At 36.5% G+C, this 18830-nt stretch overlaps 1 protein-coding gene across 1 annotated transcript in view; it reads left to right on the forward strand.

Annotated features, from left to right (window-relative positions):
- LOC136373985 (guanine nucleotide-binding protein G(q) subunit alpha-like) overlaps positions 1-18830 on the forward strand; it is a 110943-nt gene that overhangs the window by 32986 nt on the left and 59127 nt on the right. The window contains exon 2 of the mRNA XM_066339084.1: positions 6856-7040. Coding sequence (XP_066195181.1) covers positions 6856-7040 — 185 coding nt within the window. The remainder of the gene's footprint in view (positions 1-6855; positions 7041-18830) is intronic.

Consider the following 18830-nt stretch of genomic DNA (forward strand, 5'->3'; position numbering starts at 1 on the left):
GTTGATTTATAGATAATTGTATACTGTATTGATCTCGAAGAAGGTAATAAATTATCAATTCAATTGCTTGTGCTTTGGAATCTACTTGAGTTTGGTTACCAACACCCTCGCACAGACATTCATTTGAAATTAATCACAAGTTTCTAAAGACAGATTTTGCTTTTCCTCTGTGGAGGGAAGGTAAGAGTTTGTATGATACCTTCTTTTATGAATGCTGATGTTTGCTTCTGGTTTTGTTTATAACATTTCCATGGAACAGCAGTGGCCAACAGACTCATTGTAAACAGTTTGCTGTTCGGTTGAGTTGTGAGTAACATCAAGAAAGTACTTCCGAGAGTGAAATTTGATTTGTGACTTTTTTTCTGCAGATATAAGTCCTTTAGGCAGAATTTGTCTAAGTTGATCTAAACCGTATGAAATGGGAAATAATGCAGAGAGTGGAAAGTGTTGATTCTCTTTAGGGAGTCTGGTTTGTCAGAGGGATTCTTTCTGGAGATGGGAGGAGTGGGTCACACAAGGTGGGATCCTGTCCTGCTTTGTACCCATTTACAAAGCTGTGTGAATTCTTGAGGAATTACTTGTCCTCTGTGAAGTCACCCAGTTCATCTCTTCTCTTGCTTTCTTGTTTCTGAATTACACCTAAACCATAAAAAGATACCTCTAAAATGGTGAAAATTGTCTGTTTGTACCTGTAAAAGATAAGGAGGAAGTTCTGTTTTGTTGGGTGGGGCCTTAGGTGCCAGTGGTATTTTTTGTTGTTGATTTGTTTGGTTGTTTTGATCTGGAGGGCTTACTCCTTTGGGGCGGGTGGGTTGGTTGGTTGGTTGGGTTTGGGTTTTTTTCTGAATTGAAGGTGGAGAGAAGAGGATGCTGACTGAGTAATGAGCTGTGCCGCATAATAGTAGTTTTGCAGTGTAGTTTTATCTGGCACAAAGCTGTATTTGATTAACTGCATTTGCTGTAAAAGAGTTTGAGGTTCTGTTCATGAAAAAGCTTGAATTAACATTAGTTAAGAAGCTGCAGAACATCAACTGAATTTCACGTTTCAATTGTATCTTCCATTTCCTTTCAGTTTTTCAGTAATTCAGTATCTGTCTTAGGCTTTATAGTAGTAGTCACTTGAACAATTTTGAGTGCACCACTTTTACAATGAGGATAAGTGTTTTATTTCTCTTAAGTTTTGTGGCTGCACTTGAATGACTAACTTTATTATTGTCTCAAAAACAACCAAATTAAATTTGTAAGAGGATTTTTCTGCTGTAGAAAGCACTTAGACTAGCTGTTCACATAATGGGAGGTATTATTTCCCTTTTTTTAAGGAAGATGGTTGATACGATTTCAATAGTGTAGGGAAGGAAATGATGGAACAACTTGAGTAATATATGTAATGGATAACATTTGCTTAATTTTTCATAAATATTTAAGACATTCAATATTATTCATGAAACAAAGTGCTCTACATGAATGTAGATGTTTCATGTTTCTTATTTGAGGTAATTATCTACTTCATGAGGTACTTCATAAAATGCTATCCATCCTTTTTTGGAATAAATCTTTTCTCATGTTGCCAGACGCTTCTGTTGGTACATTAGGAATTCATTAAATAATATTGTGTAGAATATTGACAGTCATCTAAATGAAATGTTTATAAATTACTAAAATGATACAGGAGAGATAATTTAGTGAATGGTGAAATGATTATATGCTTGCTTTTTTTTATTAAAGCAAATGAAATATGCAAATGTGGCTTGTAAGCAAAAAAAGGAAGAAGATTATGTAGTGATTTTAAATTAAAGATACTCCATCAGTGGAGCAAGCACTTCACAGTAGAATAATATGTACCCTTCTCCCATTTTTTCCTAAGTGGTTCATAACTTAAATCTGTTCATTATTAAATCTCAAAAAGCCATCACTGAGGTTCTCACCTAATTTAGCAGTTTTTTGTAGTTATTCTGTTCAGGTTTTAACATAACTGCAAAACATGGTGCTATTGATAAAGGAACAGACTTCAGGATGCCTTAGTTTTCTTTCTGGCTTTTTTTGCTTGAATTTTGAGATGGTTTCCTGTTTCATAGGCTTTTCTGTAACTAAGTGAATTGCCATTGAAAACGTTCCTAATATCAAGCAACTCTTGTATGGTTTAATCTATTAATGTCAATTAAGGAGTTGGATAATCACACAAGGAAAATACAATGGTATTACTGTTCATTTTATGAAAAGTACAAATATGCCTACTGTATGCATTATCGAGACTGGTAATTCCTTGCAGGAATTCTGTTCATGTCTCTGGATGAGTTGTCACTTAAATTCTTTGGCGTTTTTATGACCAAGATGAAAATGGTCAGTTTCAGTTATTAACTTACAGTAGTATAAATTGGTTGGAGGTGTAGGCTAGTACTTATGTATCTTTCCAGAGGTATGATACAGTGATACAATATTATGGAGATAATTCTTTTTAAGCAGTATAGAAAAAAAGTTAATAGAGTACTAGCAGTCTACACTTAGAAAGGACTGCCTGAGCAATAGCTGTGCCAGCTTCAAGGAGGTCAACTCAGTTGTGGCAGCTGTTGACAGAGGCAGTGGTCAAGGCTGTTGGATAGGTCTCTTCATAAGATAGGAAGATAGGAACGCAGTCTGCCTCCGTCTATGACTAGCACATCAGATGGACTGGGCTATTTGTGTGGGAGCCACCTTTTTTTGCTAGCCTTGCTGCCTTCTTTGATGGAGAAGAGATACTCTAGTTCTTATCCAGATACATGTTACAGAGTAAGCTGGGAACTTTGTCTCCTCCTCAGTGCGTTTTGCTACAGACTCTTGCCAACCAAGTATCCCTCCCAACAGTAGCCTTGAAGTGTGAGCCTGGAAGCTGCTGTTCTGTGGTAGGACAGACTGGCTTCTTTGCTTCAGCTCCCAGGAGGATCTCATGCATTCCATGATACATTTCAATTGATTTGTCACTTACAAAGCCAAGCTGGTCCAAGGCCTGAATTCTGCACAGTTTTATTTTTTCATTTAGCCATTTCATTTTTCATACTTGATTTCAGCAGAAATGTGATCCCACTGCATTCCACTGCTGGAACAGCAACAGACCAAATATTTTTTTGTTTGTTTGTTTGTTTTGTTTTCTCTGTCACTGAATTAGTAATAGGGTAGAGGACATAAAACTCTCTTCCAAGTGAAATGCATCTTTTAAGTGAAATCAAGTATTTTTCTTCCTGTGCATACCTCTCTATTACTGTTTTAGCTCTTACTCCTTTTGGGACTTACTCTGCTACTTACTATCTGATGAGATTGATTGTTCCCCTTTTCTGTAAATCTGTGAGACAGTGTACAACTGACTGCTTTATCTGAGTGTTTGATGAAACTGTGGTTATAGGATGGTTCTGCTCATCTATGTTGGTTCCACTCTGACCCATGAATCTTCAATTTCCAGGTTTTCTGTCCACTTTCTAGGCTTTCTGTCTGCATCCAAGCTCCAAGATTAAAGCCAGTTTTCTGCAGGTGTACACACTGTTGTTTTGACAGTTCCTAGTAAATATGTGCATACGGTGACTAATAGGGTAGTGGATTTCAATGGCTTTCTCCTTCTTCCTTACATGTTAAGAATATCCTCTTCTATCTAATTTGAATATAAAATTTCGAACAATAAAATAGCGTGTTTTTCTTGCCTCTTCATTGATCAAACTTGGGAAAAAAACACCACCAGGTGTAGTTTAGCAGTGTTTGTTTAACAGGTGCCAGAGTGAATTTTGCTTAGAGCATGGTATGTTGCTTTAGTTAAAAAACAGTCTTGTATTTGATCTGAAGATACTAGAGAAATGCAAAAACAAGTACAGGTATGCATAGCACAAGCACATGAAAGAAAGGCTTGTCATTTTAGGCTTCTACGGTTGTCTTACTTTTAAATTAGTCTCCCATCTCTTCTTTGTCAATCACCACAAGTTCTGAAACCTCTCTGCCAGTAGCTGCATTGTCACCTATATAAAATTATCCATGTTTAAAGTTTTTCCGTAGATGTCACAGAGCAAAGAATGTTGCATTTCTGCATTCTGTAGCTTGATTTTTTCAGGATGTGTACCAGGAGAAATAGCAACAATGCATTAAATTGTACATGATATGGATATATGTACATACAGGTGCATGCATAAGGATCTACTCTGCATTTAAGCAACCTGACTTCTTTCCTGATTCTGCTTGTGGATGTAATACTGCTAAAAGTACTTTCAGATCTCTGGTTGTAAAATTCTTGATGGTGCAGTAATAGTTATTGCTCTTAACATTTTAAGGAAAAAAAACCAAGAGGTTTTCAGAAATTTTCTGGTTTTAAGATGCTAAGCTCTTACAAATTTTTATAATCCTCTGTGTCATAACTGATCAGGAGTTCACTGTTACGGACATTTCTTTATTATTTTTAGAAGACTGTTAATCTTTTTTCATTCATTAGTTTGAGTTTATTTGGGAAAAAGTTTTAAAAGACCAACCAAGCTATGTGCTTGAATCAGGAGTGTGGGGTTTTATTCAGTCACAATATTCAATTCTCACCTAAATACTAGGAAAGGAATTAAATTAGGTTGGAGGGGGGATGGGTAGGGGAGGGGGACAGGGGAAAGTTAAAAGTCATGTTTTTTAAAAGACTAAGGGAGTGTGGTGATGGTATTCTGATTATGACTGAGATTCATGTACATTGTCTAGCCTCAGCAGTCTTCTTACAGATGAGAAGATACTATGCATCTGGCTTCAGAGAACTGACTTGACTAATTTAAATGTGCAGTAGTATGTAGCAGAAAATTTGTCTCAGTATAATTTTGTCCCCCATTGGTCCATTCTGCTGATCCACTGAACTGCCATTTCACATTTGCTCTCATCTTGTATCAGCTAGAGGTGTTTGTAGAATGCTGGTGGTGGAAGCAGTGGCTAACAAAGCCCATGAGGCATTTATATCCTCTCAGAGGATGTCTTTTCTTATATAATTTCAGGTTTTCTTCTTTTCACCAGGTGAAAAAACGGGCCCACTGAAGGGTCCTGTTCAGACTATTACCCAGTGTGGGTTTTGTTTATCATGGTAAATAGGTAAAATTTTAAAAAATTTAAAAAATTTTAAGAATTGCAACGGTGTATTTTTTAACTTGCTCTTTAGTGAACAGATGGGGCTGTAGAAAGCACAAGTTGGTATCAGTCAGTGTCTTGATCTCTAGGGAGATGATCTAGCCGCCTTTTGTTACCTAATGGCGTCCACAAGAAAGCTGGAGAGGGCCTTTTACTAGGGCACGTAGTGATTGGACAGGGAGAATGGCTTTAAACTGCAAGAGGGCAGGTTTACATTAGATATTGGAATAAATCCTTTACTTGCGAAGGTGGTTAGGCACTGGCATAGGTTGCCCTGAGAACCTGTGGATGCCCCATGCCTGGCAGTGTTCAGGGCCAGGTTAGATGGGGCTCTGAACAAACTGGTCTAATGGAAGAAGTCCCTGATTATGACAAGGGGGTATTGTGATTAGGTGATCTCTACAGTCCCTTCTAACCCAAACCATTCTGATTCTGTAGTATGTAACATCGTTGATTTTCTGGGAATGTGTCTGTAAAGAAAACTTGCATTAGAACTTCATTATATATGTACAGGAAATGGGATTGGTGGTTTCAAAAGTATGCTCATGGTAAGGGCAGAAGTTTTTAGAGGCTTGGATTTTGCAGTGTGTGCTATCTCAGAAATCGTTAAGGGTTGCTTGTGTAAACTGCACTGCTGTGAAACACACTTTCCTGATCAGACACCTAAAATATTTTCTAAGAAGCCTACAAGGCTGCCTTTGTCCTGAACATGAGTATTATGGTACAAGGCATGAAAGCTTTACAGAAATTATTAAAATAAAGCCCAGGCTGAAAGTCTGAAAAACACAGCACTGAGCAATTCATTTTGCTTTCTGCAGAGCTGAGTAGCTGAGTGAGCACAGGGCTTATGTAGCTGTGCAGATTCAACTCTTCGTCTTAAGCAAACACAGGGATAATATAGATAAGGTCTTGTAGTTACAGATGAGCTTGTTGAATTGGAACAAAGGAAAAAATGCTGTGTTGTAACCTTTGTGAAGTTTCCAACAAGCAGGTATTAATTTTAAGTTGAGAAATAGTCATATTTCATCAATAGACTTTTGTTTAAACTTTTTAGTACAAAGTATAAGAAAACATGAAAAAAATTAAGGGAACGAGTGACTGCTCATTAATAAATATGAACCAAATTTTAATTAAGAGTGGTTTTATATGGTTCTGAGATTGAAATGTGATGGGTTCTTATTGTTCGAATAGCTTAAAACAAAACTGCAACCCAACTGCACCCCCTCAAACAAAAGAGCAAAAAACCAAACCAACAAATGCAACAAAACTAAAAACCCAAACAAGCTGACACCCCTGCAAAAGAAGCCCAGAAAACCAAAACACAGATACATCGCTTGCTGTAATACCAGATTGCTGTAATACCAGATTACTGTAATGTCCTGAGAGTTAGCCTAGGAAGATTCTTTTTCTTCCTCTCTGAATTTTTGTAATTAAAAGTCTCATGAAGTTAGAGTTTTGGACAATTACATCTTTAAAAACAAAATATTTTCAAATATGAACTCACATATAATATGTATATTTTGGAGTTCCATTTTGATCATTAGGTTAGTTGTTAAAATGCAAATATTAATTCAGTTGTTCTTCAGTTGCTACTGATGCTGCTGTTTGACCCTGAACTGGTCCTTGTAGCTACCTTCCAAGCACCATTCGACACTGTTGAGCCATGCAGTATCAAGCTGTCAGCATTGTGCAAAAAAAGTTGTGTTTGTGTCCACTGGGTAAAGCATATCCTTCTTATTTGTCTTGCAGGCACAGGAGAGAGTGGCAAAAGCACATTTATCAAGCAGATGAGAATCATTCATGGATCAGGTTACTCTGATGAAGATAAAAGGGGCTTTACAAAACTGGTGTACCAGAATATATTTACAGCAATGCAGGCCATGATCAAGGCCATGGATACCCTCAAAATCCCATACAAGTGTGAAAATAACAAGGTGAGATTTTTGTTTATTTCTGTAGCTGAAGTTTTTCCTTTTTTTTTTTTTTTTTTTTTTTTTTTCCAGAAATATACTGAAGGTCTCAAAAGAATGACACATCACAGAAGTGATACTAAAGGCTCAGAAGAAAAGGGTGTTTCCTGTCCTGCATTTAGTTCTCTGCCTTTCTTTCTACTTGTCACAGAACAGAGGTTTAATGTCAGGCTGCCATTTGACTTCAGTTGCTCTTGTCCTTCCCTCTGGTTAGAGCACAGTTGAACCATTCTTGTGATGTGTAGCAAAACCTTACTGCTTAAGGTTTACTATTACATTACAAGTGGAAAAAAAATCAAATTATTAGAAAAATAAGTGAGGGTATCTGTTTGTGTGTGAATAGATTGTTAAATTAAAATTTTCTTCACAAGACCTTAAAACAGTCAGTGTGTTCTGAGATTGATGCTGTTACTGCAGTTTAAAAAGACAGAGTACGTTTTAAGTGTTTTTAAGGTTCATCTCTGACTACCTTGACTTTTGTACATTTTTTTTAATATTCAGATTTTGATAGTGTGATAACTACAATAGTTTGTCTCATTCTGTGACTAAGAATGAAATGCCTACTATTTACTTAAAATACATGGTAAGCCTCAGAATTACATGTCCATATCTCTGAATATCACGGAGTCACAGAATGGGTCAAATTGGAAGGGACCACACTGGATCATCTGCTCAAGCAGGCATTCTATGATAACAGTTCCATGAGACCTTGTCTGCATTTTTACTGTTGACCCATTATCCATCTGCAACTTTGCCGAAAGGAGAATTTAATAAACATGACAAACTGGATGGCTCACCTTTCTTTCCATCTTGTGAAGAAGCAGTTATTATCTAGCAGTTATTATCTAGCAGTCCTGGATGAAAGTAATACTTTCTTTGATAAATTACCCAAAAGTTCTCTTACCCATTTTTTATTCCATTAAGAGAAAATATCAAAGAGCAGCCACATTTACAATTTTAAAAAAGCATCCATTAACTTGGAAAGAGAAAATGAGATAAACTTCTGTTCATGTTAGAGTCTTTTGTGTCTAAACATCTGAAATTTAATTATTAGAATTGAACTGCTCTATGTGTTTTAAGACAGCCAACTTACAAGTAGGAAAGATAAAGTTTATTACCACATTAACAATGACTTGTTTTTTTCATTTGCTGAAGTAATTGCAGATGATCACTTACTTGGCGCTGTAATGTTGCAATAATAAAAGTCTTGAGGGAGTGTGAGTTCATGCAGTAGGATGTCAGGAGGATCCCATCTGTCAGAATCAATATTGTTGGCCTTCTTTAATGGGGAGTGGGGTTTTTCATGCACTTGAAAAACATTGAAAAGTGTTTAATTGGTAAGACTCTTGACTGTTACATTTCTTAGTATAGCTATGTGTTGGAGTTGTCTGTTTTCCTCTCATCTTCTATAAACCACGATCAAATTCTTAATTAGCTTGAAAATGGTATTTCCATTTGCATTTCAGCCTTGCATTTCAGCCTTTTGGATCCATGTTTTTGCTGTGTGCAAAGCATAAAACATACTGGCCTGAAAAGTTAGTTGATACTAAAGCATAATTTTTTCTTAAAAATTGGTGTTGACTGTCACTTGCCTTAATATCTGGAAATCCTAATGAAAGATTATGATTATTTTTTCCCTTATATTGTATTACTGAGTACGTGTTCTGTAGTTATTTTTCAGATGTGCTTTTTGTAGTGTTTTTATATGGCTGAGTGAGTCGGGTATGTTTGCCATAGCTGTATACACATGTCCAAAGCTGTTCAGTTACATAAAAATTACTTTGTTGAAATTAGGAATCTCTGCTCAGCCCTTTACAATCGTTCCCATCAGTTTCTATAGGGCTCCTTGCAGAGTAAAATAAAACTAACAATTACGAGGCTCTCAAGGCAGTTCCTGTACAAATTCTGTCAGGAATACAGGAAAAACCAAACATGCTACAGCATGGTGCCTAAATAGGCATGATTGTGGTCTACTACACTTTGGCTTTGTATGCAAGGTCACTTCACTTCAAAGCATTGAACACCAGTCAACAGATAAATCTGCTCCTTCGTTTTTTACTGGCTGTTGAAAACAAACTCATCAGTCTGGCAGTCTAGAAAACACAGGAAGGGCACTTCCTATTAATTTGAATCTCCTATCAGGAAGTCCCATCTCTGGAGAGAATATCTCGAGGTTTGAGTAACAGCATATTTTTAGCACAGTAGCTGTCGTACACTGTAGTTTAGAAAATTGCAGGTCAAGCTGGTACTGATGTGGTTGAGCCTAAAAAAATTACCCTTTTTTGGGTCAAATTCTTCATGTTCTGCAATGGACTTTCAGGCAACAGTATAAATGGTTTTCTCTTACCGTACCAATTTTCATACCTTTAATTGTGATTTATTAAAATGGAAGTATTTTGAATCTCTGAGTGCTGATGGAATTTGAATTGCCCTTATACCTGGCAGTCAGTTAAGTAGACAGCTGTGTTCTTTGTGTGGTGTACAATATCACAGCATTTACATTGGGCTATTTTAGTGTAATCAACATAGCAGGAGGCAAGTTCTAAATTTTGTAAGTCAGTTCTTGTGAGATTGTGTTTGGCTTCATAGTCAACAATGTAACTAAAGAGGCAGAGAGTAAAATGCTTTGTCCTATATTATAATAACCTAGAGTGTTTTGAAAGATTCATTATCAGAGTAGTGAAAGCCAATTGAGAAATGTAACTGTATTTGGAAGCTAATATCTCAGAACTGATCATAGAGCATTATAGCATGAAAGACATTTATTTTTACATGTTTATATTTCAGAATGTGAGCTTTTCTGAGGTTTAAGATAATGGATGAGTGTGATCTCTTCTTTTAGGAATTTGCCTATCAGAGGAAATGGTTGCTTATAGACTTCTTTACTTTCTTTTTGAGTAAATTTTACTGTGCTTCCATTATTTCTTTTTAAACTAGAAGTTGTGAAGTTGTTATATGGCTTTTGAATTTTAGGCTATTAAGTATTTCATTAAATAAGGGAAAATGTTAGTTTTTATAGAAATATTCCGAAGTAATTCTGACAATTGCCTGTCTTTTCCAGAATTTTGTTAGTACAGACTAACTCACGCAACCACAGGCTTTCAAATGTGTGTGTTTTTTAAAAACAAAATACAGTCTTAGGCTTTTTGCAGTTTGTCTTTTTAGACAAATGAATCTACTGCTATACTAAACTCCAAATACCACTGTTGTCCTATAGTATTCCATTTTAATGTAACTTTGAAAACACAAATTGCCACTGTTCCAGCAGACAGTGTCAGGAAGGTGGCACTCCATGGTGATTAACAGGCAGGAAACCTTACTTGAATCCCATTCCTATAATTTCCTGTGAGACTTCTTAAATATTCATAGCAATAAAACTAATGTAAGTAACTGTAACCTTTAAGAACAGGCTACAGGAAAGTTTTTCAAGAAACTGGAAGCATAAAAGCAAGTTTTGTGGTAAACATTTACTGTTGAGTTTCTAAGAGTCTTTTCTGATTAATTTTAGTCTTTATTTGTGCCTGTTTCCTTTGGGAAATGTTTTGCAGTCAAAACGAGCAGATATCAGAAATGCTTTCAAAATTCAAAATCTTACTGGCATTATCTTCAAGTCCATAATGGCTTTGTTAGCTTGGTTTTTTTCTATGTCAGACAGATCCACTGAAGAAAGCTAATAAAATTATAGGCAGAGGTGGGACAATAGGACACGAAATGAAATCAAATTGCGTAAAGTTTTGTCTTGGATAAACAGTTGGGGATGTTAAAGTGGTTTAGATCTCTTGGTGGAATATGATCTTGAACAAACATAGTTTGGAGGAAAGGGCCTATTGCAGACACCTCACCTGAAACAGAGTGTGAAGGACTGACCCTAGAGCAGTAGTGTACAAACTGTGAGAGTAAGTCTTCTAGTTTAGAGTGGGTTTTTTATTTAACATAAAAGCAAGAATTATGTTCTTGGGACAGTGACATAAAATGCTTTTTGCTTTACAATGGAGATAATCAAATGGCTCTTCAAGCAGATGGAGAAACCTGTATCATTCTTAGTTATTATTTTACAATCTGTAATGCTTGGTTAGTATTTAAGGTGAGATGTTGAGATATTTCTCCAAGCACTCAAAACCGAAGTAAAATTGCCCAATAAATAGCAAGTCTTGATGAAGAGTTTAGTGCTTCTAATACTAGGAAGCTCCACAGGCATTATTTTAGCAAGAAATAGATAGCTGCAGTCAGATAACATGCAAGAGTGTATAGAAGATTTAAAATATCATGGTCCTTTAAATACATTTATTCAGACAAAGGAACTGAAAATAGCTTGCCTTTTTTCCCCTGGAATCTGTAATAGGAGGGAAAGCCCATCTCCCTGATAGCTGTGTTTCCTCCTGTGGGGACACTGATCCATGAGATTTAGGGATTCCAATAATGCCAGGAGCAGTTTTTTCCTGAGTGCTTCGTAAAGAGTCCTTTATGAGGACCTTGACAATCTTAAATAGACAGCAGCCTCTCCTCAGCTGTCTTTCTCATCTTTTTATCAGTCTCATGTCAGTAGTTTGCTCTTCTCATTCCCTGCCTTTCTTTCTGGCACCTGCTCAGTCTTACATATATTTGACCTCAGTGCATCTTTATGTATCTGTGGCCTATCATTTTGTCCTACTTTCTGCTGTTCTCCTTCTTTGTATTTGAATAAAATTAACATAAACAAACAAAAAGCCCCCCATATACATAGTAGTTTACGTTCTGTTCTCCTAGTCACTCATTTGCTTGCTCTCTGTTTAGAGCAGCGGTCTCTTGCATTTGTCTGTATTGCTCTAATGGATTACTAAATTACTTGTTTCATCTTGTTAGGTTCTGCTTAAGTGTTTCATACTTCATCCCAACAGAAGCCCAAGTTCTATTTTTCCAAATATATGGGGAAGATGATGGTGTATGAGAAGTAAGCTGGAGAAGCAGGTTTGAATGCTCCCATGAAGAGTTTTGAACACATTATGTGAAATAAACATATAGGTAAATGAGCACTCTTCCTTTCTCCAGTAAAATAGCAGTTAATTTTACTGATATGAAATGGGGAAATTGCCAGCTTGCAGTTCAACATAAATTTGAAAACAAAATTTTTGGCTACTCTTTTTACAAAGGAAAAAGATTTCTTCCTTCCTTTTTTAATATTTGATTTTACATTAAGCTCTTTGTTTTTTTTAAATACAACATTTTAAGTGATTAACTGCCTTTTACTAATGAGATGTAGTAAGTCATGTACAAAAAGCACTCACATGAGGCCTGATGACCATATTTTATCTTCACAGTTCTGTTGTTTCACAGTTCCTGCTAGAGTGGAAAACTAATGGGTGGTAATAATGCTGGCAGATTCTTGTAGGTTTTGTGATTGCTGGATAAAGGACCATAAATGCAGGAAAGCATGTTTCTAGTATTTTTATTCCTTCCTTTCTGACTATTTTATTTAAATATGTTTGTCATTTAATTATTTTGCTTGCAGAGCATATTGTGTGTCTGAAAGGAAATGTTGACATGAGTGTGTTCTCTCCCAATTCGGTCGGGGCAACCTTTATGTGTAATGGGAGTTTGGCATATGTTTTAAGGTAGTGAGTTTGTGTACCCTTGGAGTAGTTCTGACTTTCTTCATGATTAACAGTCATTATATAAATACAGGTATTTATACAATAAAGTTTTATAAAAATAATGGATAAACATAATCATATGTAAGTATTTTCAAGAAGGAAATATTTAAAAGTGATAATTACAAGTTTCCTAATTACTTTCTACAGGAGATAGGCTAAGCTTCTCTAATACTTACTTCTAAATTAGAAGTATTTTTGTCATATTTTCCTCAGAAAATTTATGAGAATATTTCCTTCTCTTAGTAAACTTTTTTTTTGGGAACTCAGATTCTGTTGTGTTTTACTGTGTAGAATGACTAGAAGTTACTTGTTTCTTCATTGTAGTTCCTGGTAACACACAAGATGCTTTGAAATAAGGTTTATTACAATCAGTTAATAGTTCCTCAGATTAAATGACAGTATTTTTCTCCAGATTGTGTCAGTCCCTTGTTCAGTGTGCTCTTCCAAATGGTAAAAATTGCAGTGTCTGAGATGCAAGCAGGTTTTGTCTCACAATAAAATTCAGTCATAGCTTGACAAAACAGTAGTTAAAGAAAAAAAACCAAAACACAGCCCACCCTTCCCGCCTTCCTCCCCCCAACCTCATTTTTCTTTCTGAAGTATAATTTGTTTTGTTTAGTTGGATGTATCACCCAGTAGAGGTATTAACATTATTGCATTGAGCTCTGCTTTTTCTGAAAGATTATTTTGCTTTTTTTCTCCCTGGTTAAATTAGGCTTAAAGTCTGCATGTGAAGAGGTGATTACATATTCACACTTCCTCCGTCCAATCACATGTTTATCTGTTTTCAGGATATGGACCTGTAGCTCTACTCCTAGACTTTGTATTTACTTTGGGTGATCGCATAAAGGTGAATAATGAGGCAAGAATCCAGGGGTTTGCTTCTGCAAGAGTAGGTTGGCAGAAGAAAATTGAAGCGTGACATTAGTCATATCACATTTTAGCTTTTTTGTATCAGTTACATAACAAAGAGACAATCACAAGGCTATGGTTGTATGCTTCATCTTTGTCAAGAAGGTGTAGAGATCTTGCCTGTAGATTATTTAATGTTTAGATTGCTATGGTAGACCTAGGTTACCAGGTAGGTAAAAAAATAATTTATTATGAGCAAGTCACTTCTGTGAACAGTTTCAAACATGAGAAAAAAAGGTGCATATTGGGTTGTAGGGATGGTAACTATGAAGAGCTGCTTTGTAGCATTTCTCTAACTCCCGTGTAACTTTTGTTAGTCCTGTCATAGGTATGAGTTTCTGAGACAAATGATACTGTGGAAAAGCTGTTACAACTAGAGTAGTAGTTAAAGTTGTTTCTGATGATGACTTACCAATTTACTTAATATGACCTACTAGCCAGGGTTAAAATTTGGCTAACTGTTTAGATGTTAATCTTCTAAGCCAATTTGTAGATACTGTGTACTAATAGGTTTTACCCTCAGTCAGAAACCTATGGAAATGGATAAAACTGATTTCTGACACAGAATATTTTTGAAACACTTGTAATATATGTTGTTATTATTCCTTTGACCCTGTACATTTTTTAAAGTTGATTTTATTCAAAGTCTGAACTGAAAAAGGATTTCTTTTTAAAGGTGAAATATAACCCTAGAACTAAATGGATTTTCTTTAGTTATTTTTCCCCATTTTTCTTTCTTTTACTTTCTGTGTCACTCTTAACTTTCAAATACTTGATCTTTGAGAAGTTGTAAGAGTTGAAATGAAGATAAAGGCTTGAAAATGAAGCCATTCAAAGCAGTGCAAAAACATATCAGATATTGTAAATTCTGCTGTAGTCTACAAATAGAAGAAGGGCACAGGAGAAAATGAAATGTGGTGGCTTTTTTCAAAAATAGCTTATAGGTATTTTAATTTATGCAGTAGGAATCTGGGGGAGAAATCAACCTCAATACTTAATCTTGGTTTTGAAAAAGATGGAGTTTTTCCAACCACTTGCCACTTCATAAGTAGCTTTTTAAAACTCTTTTGAAGTAAAACAACTTAAGTGGCACTTCGATAATGAGCAATGGAGGAGCTGTTGGTAGTGAACTGAGGCATAACTAGAAGACATGAAAATATGTCCGGTACATGTATCTACTGTTATGTATGCAGTGTGAAATGGATTTTTATTAGAGAATGTTGGAGTTACTTATGTCTGATTCAAACTTGTTCATAAAGGAAGGTGTTTAACACTGTGCATGAAAAGATTAACAAATGCATGAATGGACGCATCTTTCCAGAGGTTGCAGAGGAGCCTGCACACTGACATGAAGGAAGCATTCCTGAAAGAGAGAACACAGACCATGCAAGTGGTGTTTAAAGTACAAACAGGAAGGTTCTAAGGACCTTTTTGTGGTTTTGAGGGTTCTAAGGGCCCTTTTGTCTATTTTTTGCAGGCTTGTGAATTTTTAGAAGCTCTGTCAAAATTTTTGTAATGATATTGTGTTGTGTGTTGTTCATTTACTGCCTAGAGATTCTGTTCTATGAAAAATGTCTAAACACCTGTCAGTGTTTTTCCAAGATGAGTTTGGAAGTTTACAATTTCACCTGTGGGATATTCTAGTAATTCACATAGGGAAGAGAAATTGTATGACATTTTAAATTAGACTCATCGTGAAAGACCATGTTTTAAAAAAAAGGTTCTTTTTCTGGAGCAGCTTTTATAGGCAAAACCATCCTAATCAGAGAGGAGCATGACAGTAAAGCGTTGTAGCTCATGTCCTTCTTGTGTGACAAACAATGACTTGCACTGGCTGCCGTTGCTGTAGTGGTGTACTCATTCATCTCATTGCAAAATGTTTTAAATAGCTGTAAAAAACTACTCAAGTTTTCCTCATCTCATTTCTTAAAGAAAAGACTTGCACCTTTTCAAGAAGTTTTTTGAGGCTTAATGATTGGTAGGAGCTATAGCTTGCTCACTCACAGCTTTGTCATTTTCTGATTCCAGTGGGGGGATGTGTGTTCTTACTGGTATGTTTCTGGCTATCTGTCCGTTTTTGGGCACTCGTCAGCTTTTGTGGTCTTCCTGTAGGGCTTCCTGTGCACTGCTGTCTGATGATACCATATGAATCAGCAATGTGGGTAATGTTTTGCCTATCTGACAAATAAGGAACCTGCAACACTAATGCTTTTAGTTTTTCTTCCTTGAAGTCAGTACTATTCAGAGTTACTTTCTTAAGGCACGCTGCGATGGATTTCTGTGATCCAGCAGGTCCTTTTTCATTTATCATTTACTGGCTAGGATATGCAGTAGAAAACAACCTTTTATGAACGCAACCAAAGCAGGTGTTGTAAATGTCTGGATGTACTGAAACAGACAGAATCTTTGCCAACATAAAATGCGATCAAATTCTGGCTTTGCTAGATTTTAATGCAGTTTTTCAGCATGTCCTTCATTACTGATCTAAACTACACAAGAATTAGATTTTGTGAATTCTTTCCTCTTTGGAAAGGGATGAATATTGGATTTCTCATATGAAGTTACTACAATGAGAGGAAATTTAAGTATACCTTTGGGAGAGGAGTTAGTAGAGACATGGGTGAAGGGAGGAACATAGTTGGTATGGAGGCTGAGGATGCTACTTTGTAAAGAAAGGGTTAGTCCCTGCAGTTTATTTAGTAATGTTTTCCCAGTGTTCAGATGGTCTCATTAAGTCATTAATCTTTGATCATGATGCAGTTATTTCTCAACAGTGTATCAAGTAAGGTATTTCCTTAGACAACTGTTTTGGTTTTTTTATATTTGGCTATTCCATTTATCTATTTGTGTTAATGTTTATGGGATTCTTTTCCTTTCACTTTGGGTATTCTCAGATTCTGTGCAATTGTATTCAGCAGAAGAGTGTGAGGGAGGGTACTAAATGAGAACTCTTACACTGCTGTGCCTTGTGCCTGGTTCCGATATGCCTTTTGAGCTTTCAGACTTCTTAGAATTCAGTGAGTTTCTCAGGACAATCTCAGTTTTCTTTAGCAGCAAGATAGTGGAAATAAACATGTGAATCGGTATTTAACACAGCTTCATATAGTTGTAAAAATGCTTGAGATAACTGTGAAATATAGGCTTCCTGATACAGTTGGATTCTCCAGCACCTGCTTTGCAGATACAGATTTATACTAGCCTCAGAATTACAGGTAATTTTACTGCAGTTCTTGTTAAAAACAAGTATTTCCAAATGGCTGAGAAATCAAACAGAAAATAGGGCCATCATTTTGGGTCTGCAGTTGGCTGCATTGCACAAAATACATAACATGTCTTCTGTACAATACAAGAAAAGAAGAGACAGTAACTATCTCATCCTTACAATGAGCAGAAATGTAATGCATGCTTCCACTAGGAAGTGATTTTGTCTTAGAAAATTGAGTTCATAGGAAAGGCTGAGTAAAAACACTCTGTACCAGAACCCTACTGCATGCAAAATTCAGACATGCATTCGTGTCCATCTCCTAATTATGCTTCACTACATCAGCAGATGAGTCTAATGAAAGAAATAATGATAAATCTCCACTGTTACAGTATGTTATGGGTGCCATCACAGTTATCATTTATAAATAAAATCACTAAGTGAGCTAAGTATTGTCTTCTGCACTTCACAGAAATTCTTTTCCTCAGCACAACCAATTACAGAATAAGGGAAAGGCTCATACCCCTTAAAAGAATTCTTCTGTTCTGTGGGAATCTTGCCATTCTGAGTGTTAGTCTCTGTCTTTCGTCTTACAACATCTTGCTGTGTGGAGACCTGTACTCAGTAGACCAGTCGTTATGTGTGAAATACCAATTACTAAACCTTAAAATTAAGACCAGTTCTGGAAAAGTGTTCAGAGCTGTTGTGGGGAGACTTCTAAGGCAGAGCTCTTCCTCCCACCTTTCCAGTGTCTTTAACTGTGATTCTGTCCAGTGCCCCAGACTCTCTGCCATTTGCCCTACATGTGATAGCAGTATTGTCCTGCAAGCAAGACAGGTAGTCCCAGGATGAGCCCACATCCAGTTTGCAGCACAGATTCATAAATGGAGAGCAGCAGTAGCATGCTCAGCATGTGCTGCCTTGGATCACTATGAACTACACTAGTCTCTTTGAGCTAAGTTCTCCCACACTCCTGGTAGGCTGTAGGGATGCTTTCTTTGGTCCCTGTCACTTTCACTGGTTTATATGGCCCTGAAAATGTGAGGTTTACCACAAGCAGCATAGCTAAGAGCCTAAATATGGATCTTGGATGGTATCTCATAACATTTAAATTAACAGTAATATAAGTTAATTCAAAGATAGGAAACTTCAAGCAAACTAGTTTGAGTATGGTAATTGCCTAGTTTTTTTCCCCCTTTCTGACCTCTGAATGAATCAAAACTGCTTCCTCCCTTAATGACATAATTTTACCAAAGTATTAGTCTTTGCTAGTTTGGTGTCACTTCAAAACCTGTATGACTGCAGAACAGAATGCTGGAATCATGTTTGTGGGTCAGTGCCTTGGGCAACTGCACATGCATACAGAAGTATATGCTCTACAGTCTTGAGAGCTGGTTCAGAAAATGCACTGGTTTTGGATACATGTGACTTAGGCCCAACCTTGGGGTGCCCGCACTTATCCATTCCCCTGCAGTATTTGTGTACAGAGATGTGATTTGACCACCATAGGCTTTGATGAAGTAGAGACAGCAGAGCAGTGTCTGACAGACTCAACTAGCTGCTGCTGAAAGTTAGGTCAGCATGGAGGATATTCTAGCTTAACTTGGAGTAGTACCTGAAGCTAAAAGCATCAGCTGTCAGGAGGGTATAAAGATGATTTATCACTATCATATGCTTAATTATTTCTTTCTAATCTCCTCCCCTCCCCCCCACCTTAATTTACCATTGCTTGGCTGATTTTCTGGGTTTGACCTCAGACCTCACATGTAACAATAGAACATTCTAGAAAATGTCACATATGTCCATACCAGATCCTTTGGATGTAATTTTTAATATATGTTTATACTGGCTTGTGGGATTGTGCAGTTAAATGAATATGACTTCTACTGATTAAAACAAGAAACAGACTACTTACCCAAGCTAAATTAAGTGATCTATCTACCTGAAGCTAAAGTAACCAACTGACGTTTTGCTACCAGGTTTCAATTCTTGCTGACTTGGTTTGTTGAA

Source organism: Sylvia atricapilla, chromosome Z, assembly GCF_009819655.1.
Source record: "Sylvia atricapilla isolate bSylAtr1 chromosome Z, bSylAtr1.pri, whole genome shotgun sequence".
NCBI classification, from domain to species: Eukaryota; Metazoa; Chordata; class Aves; order Passeriformes; family Sylviidae; genus Sylvia; species Sylvia atricapilla.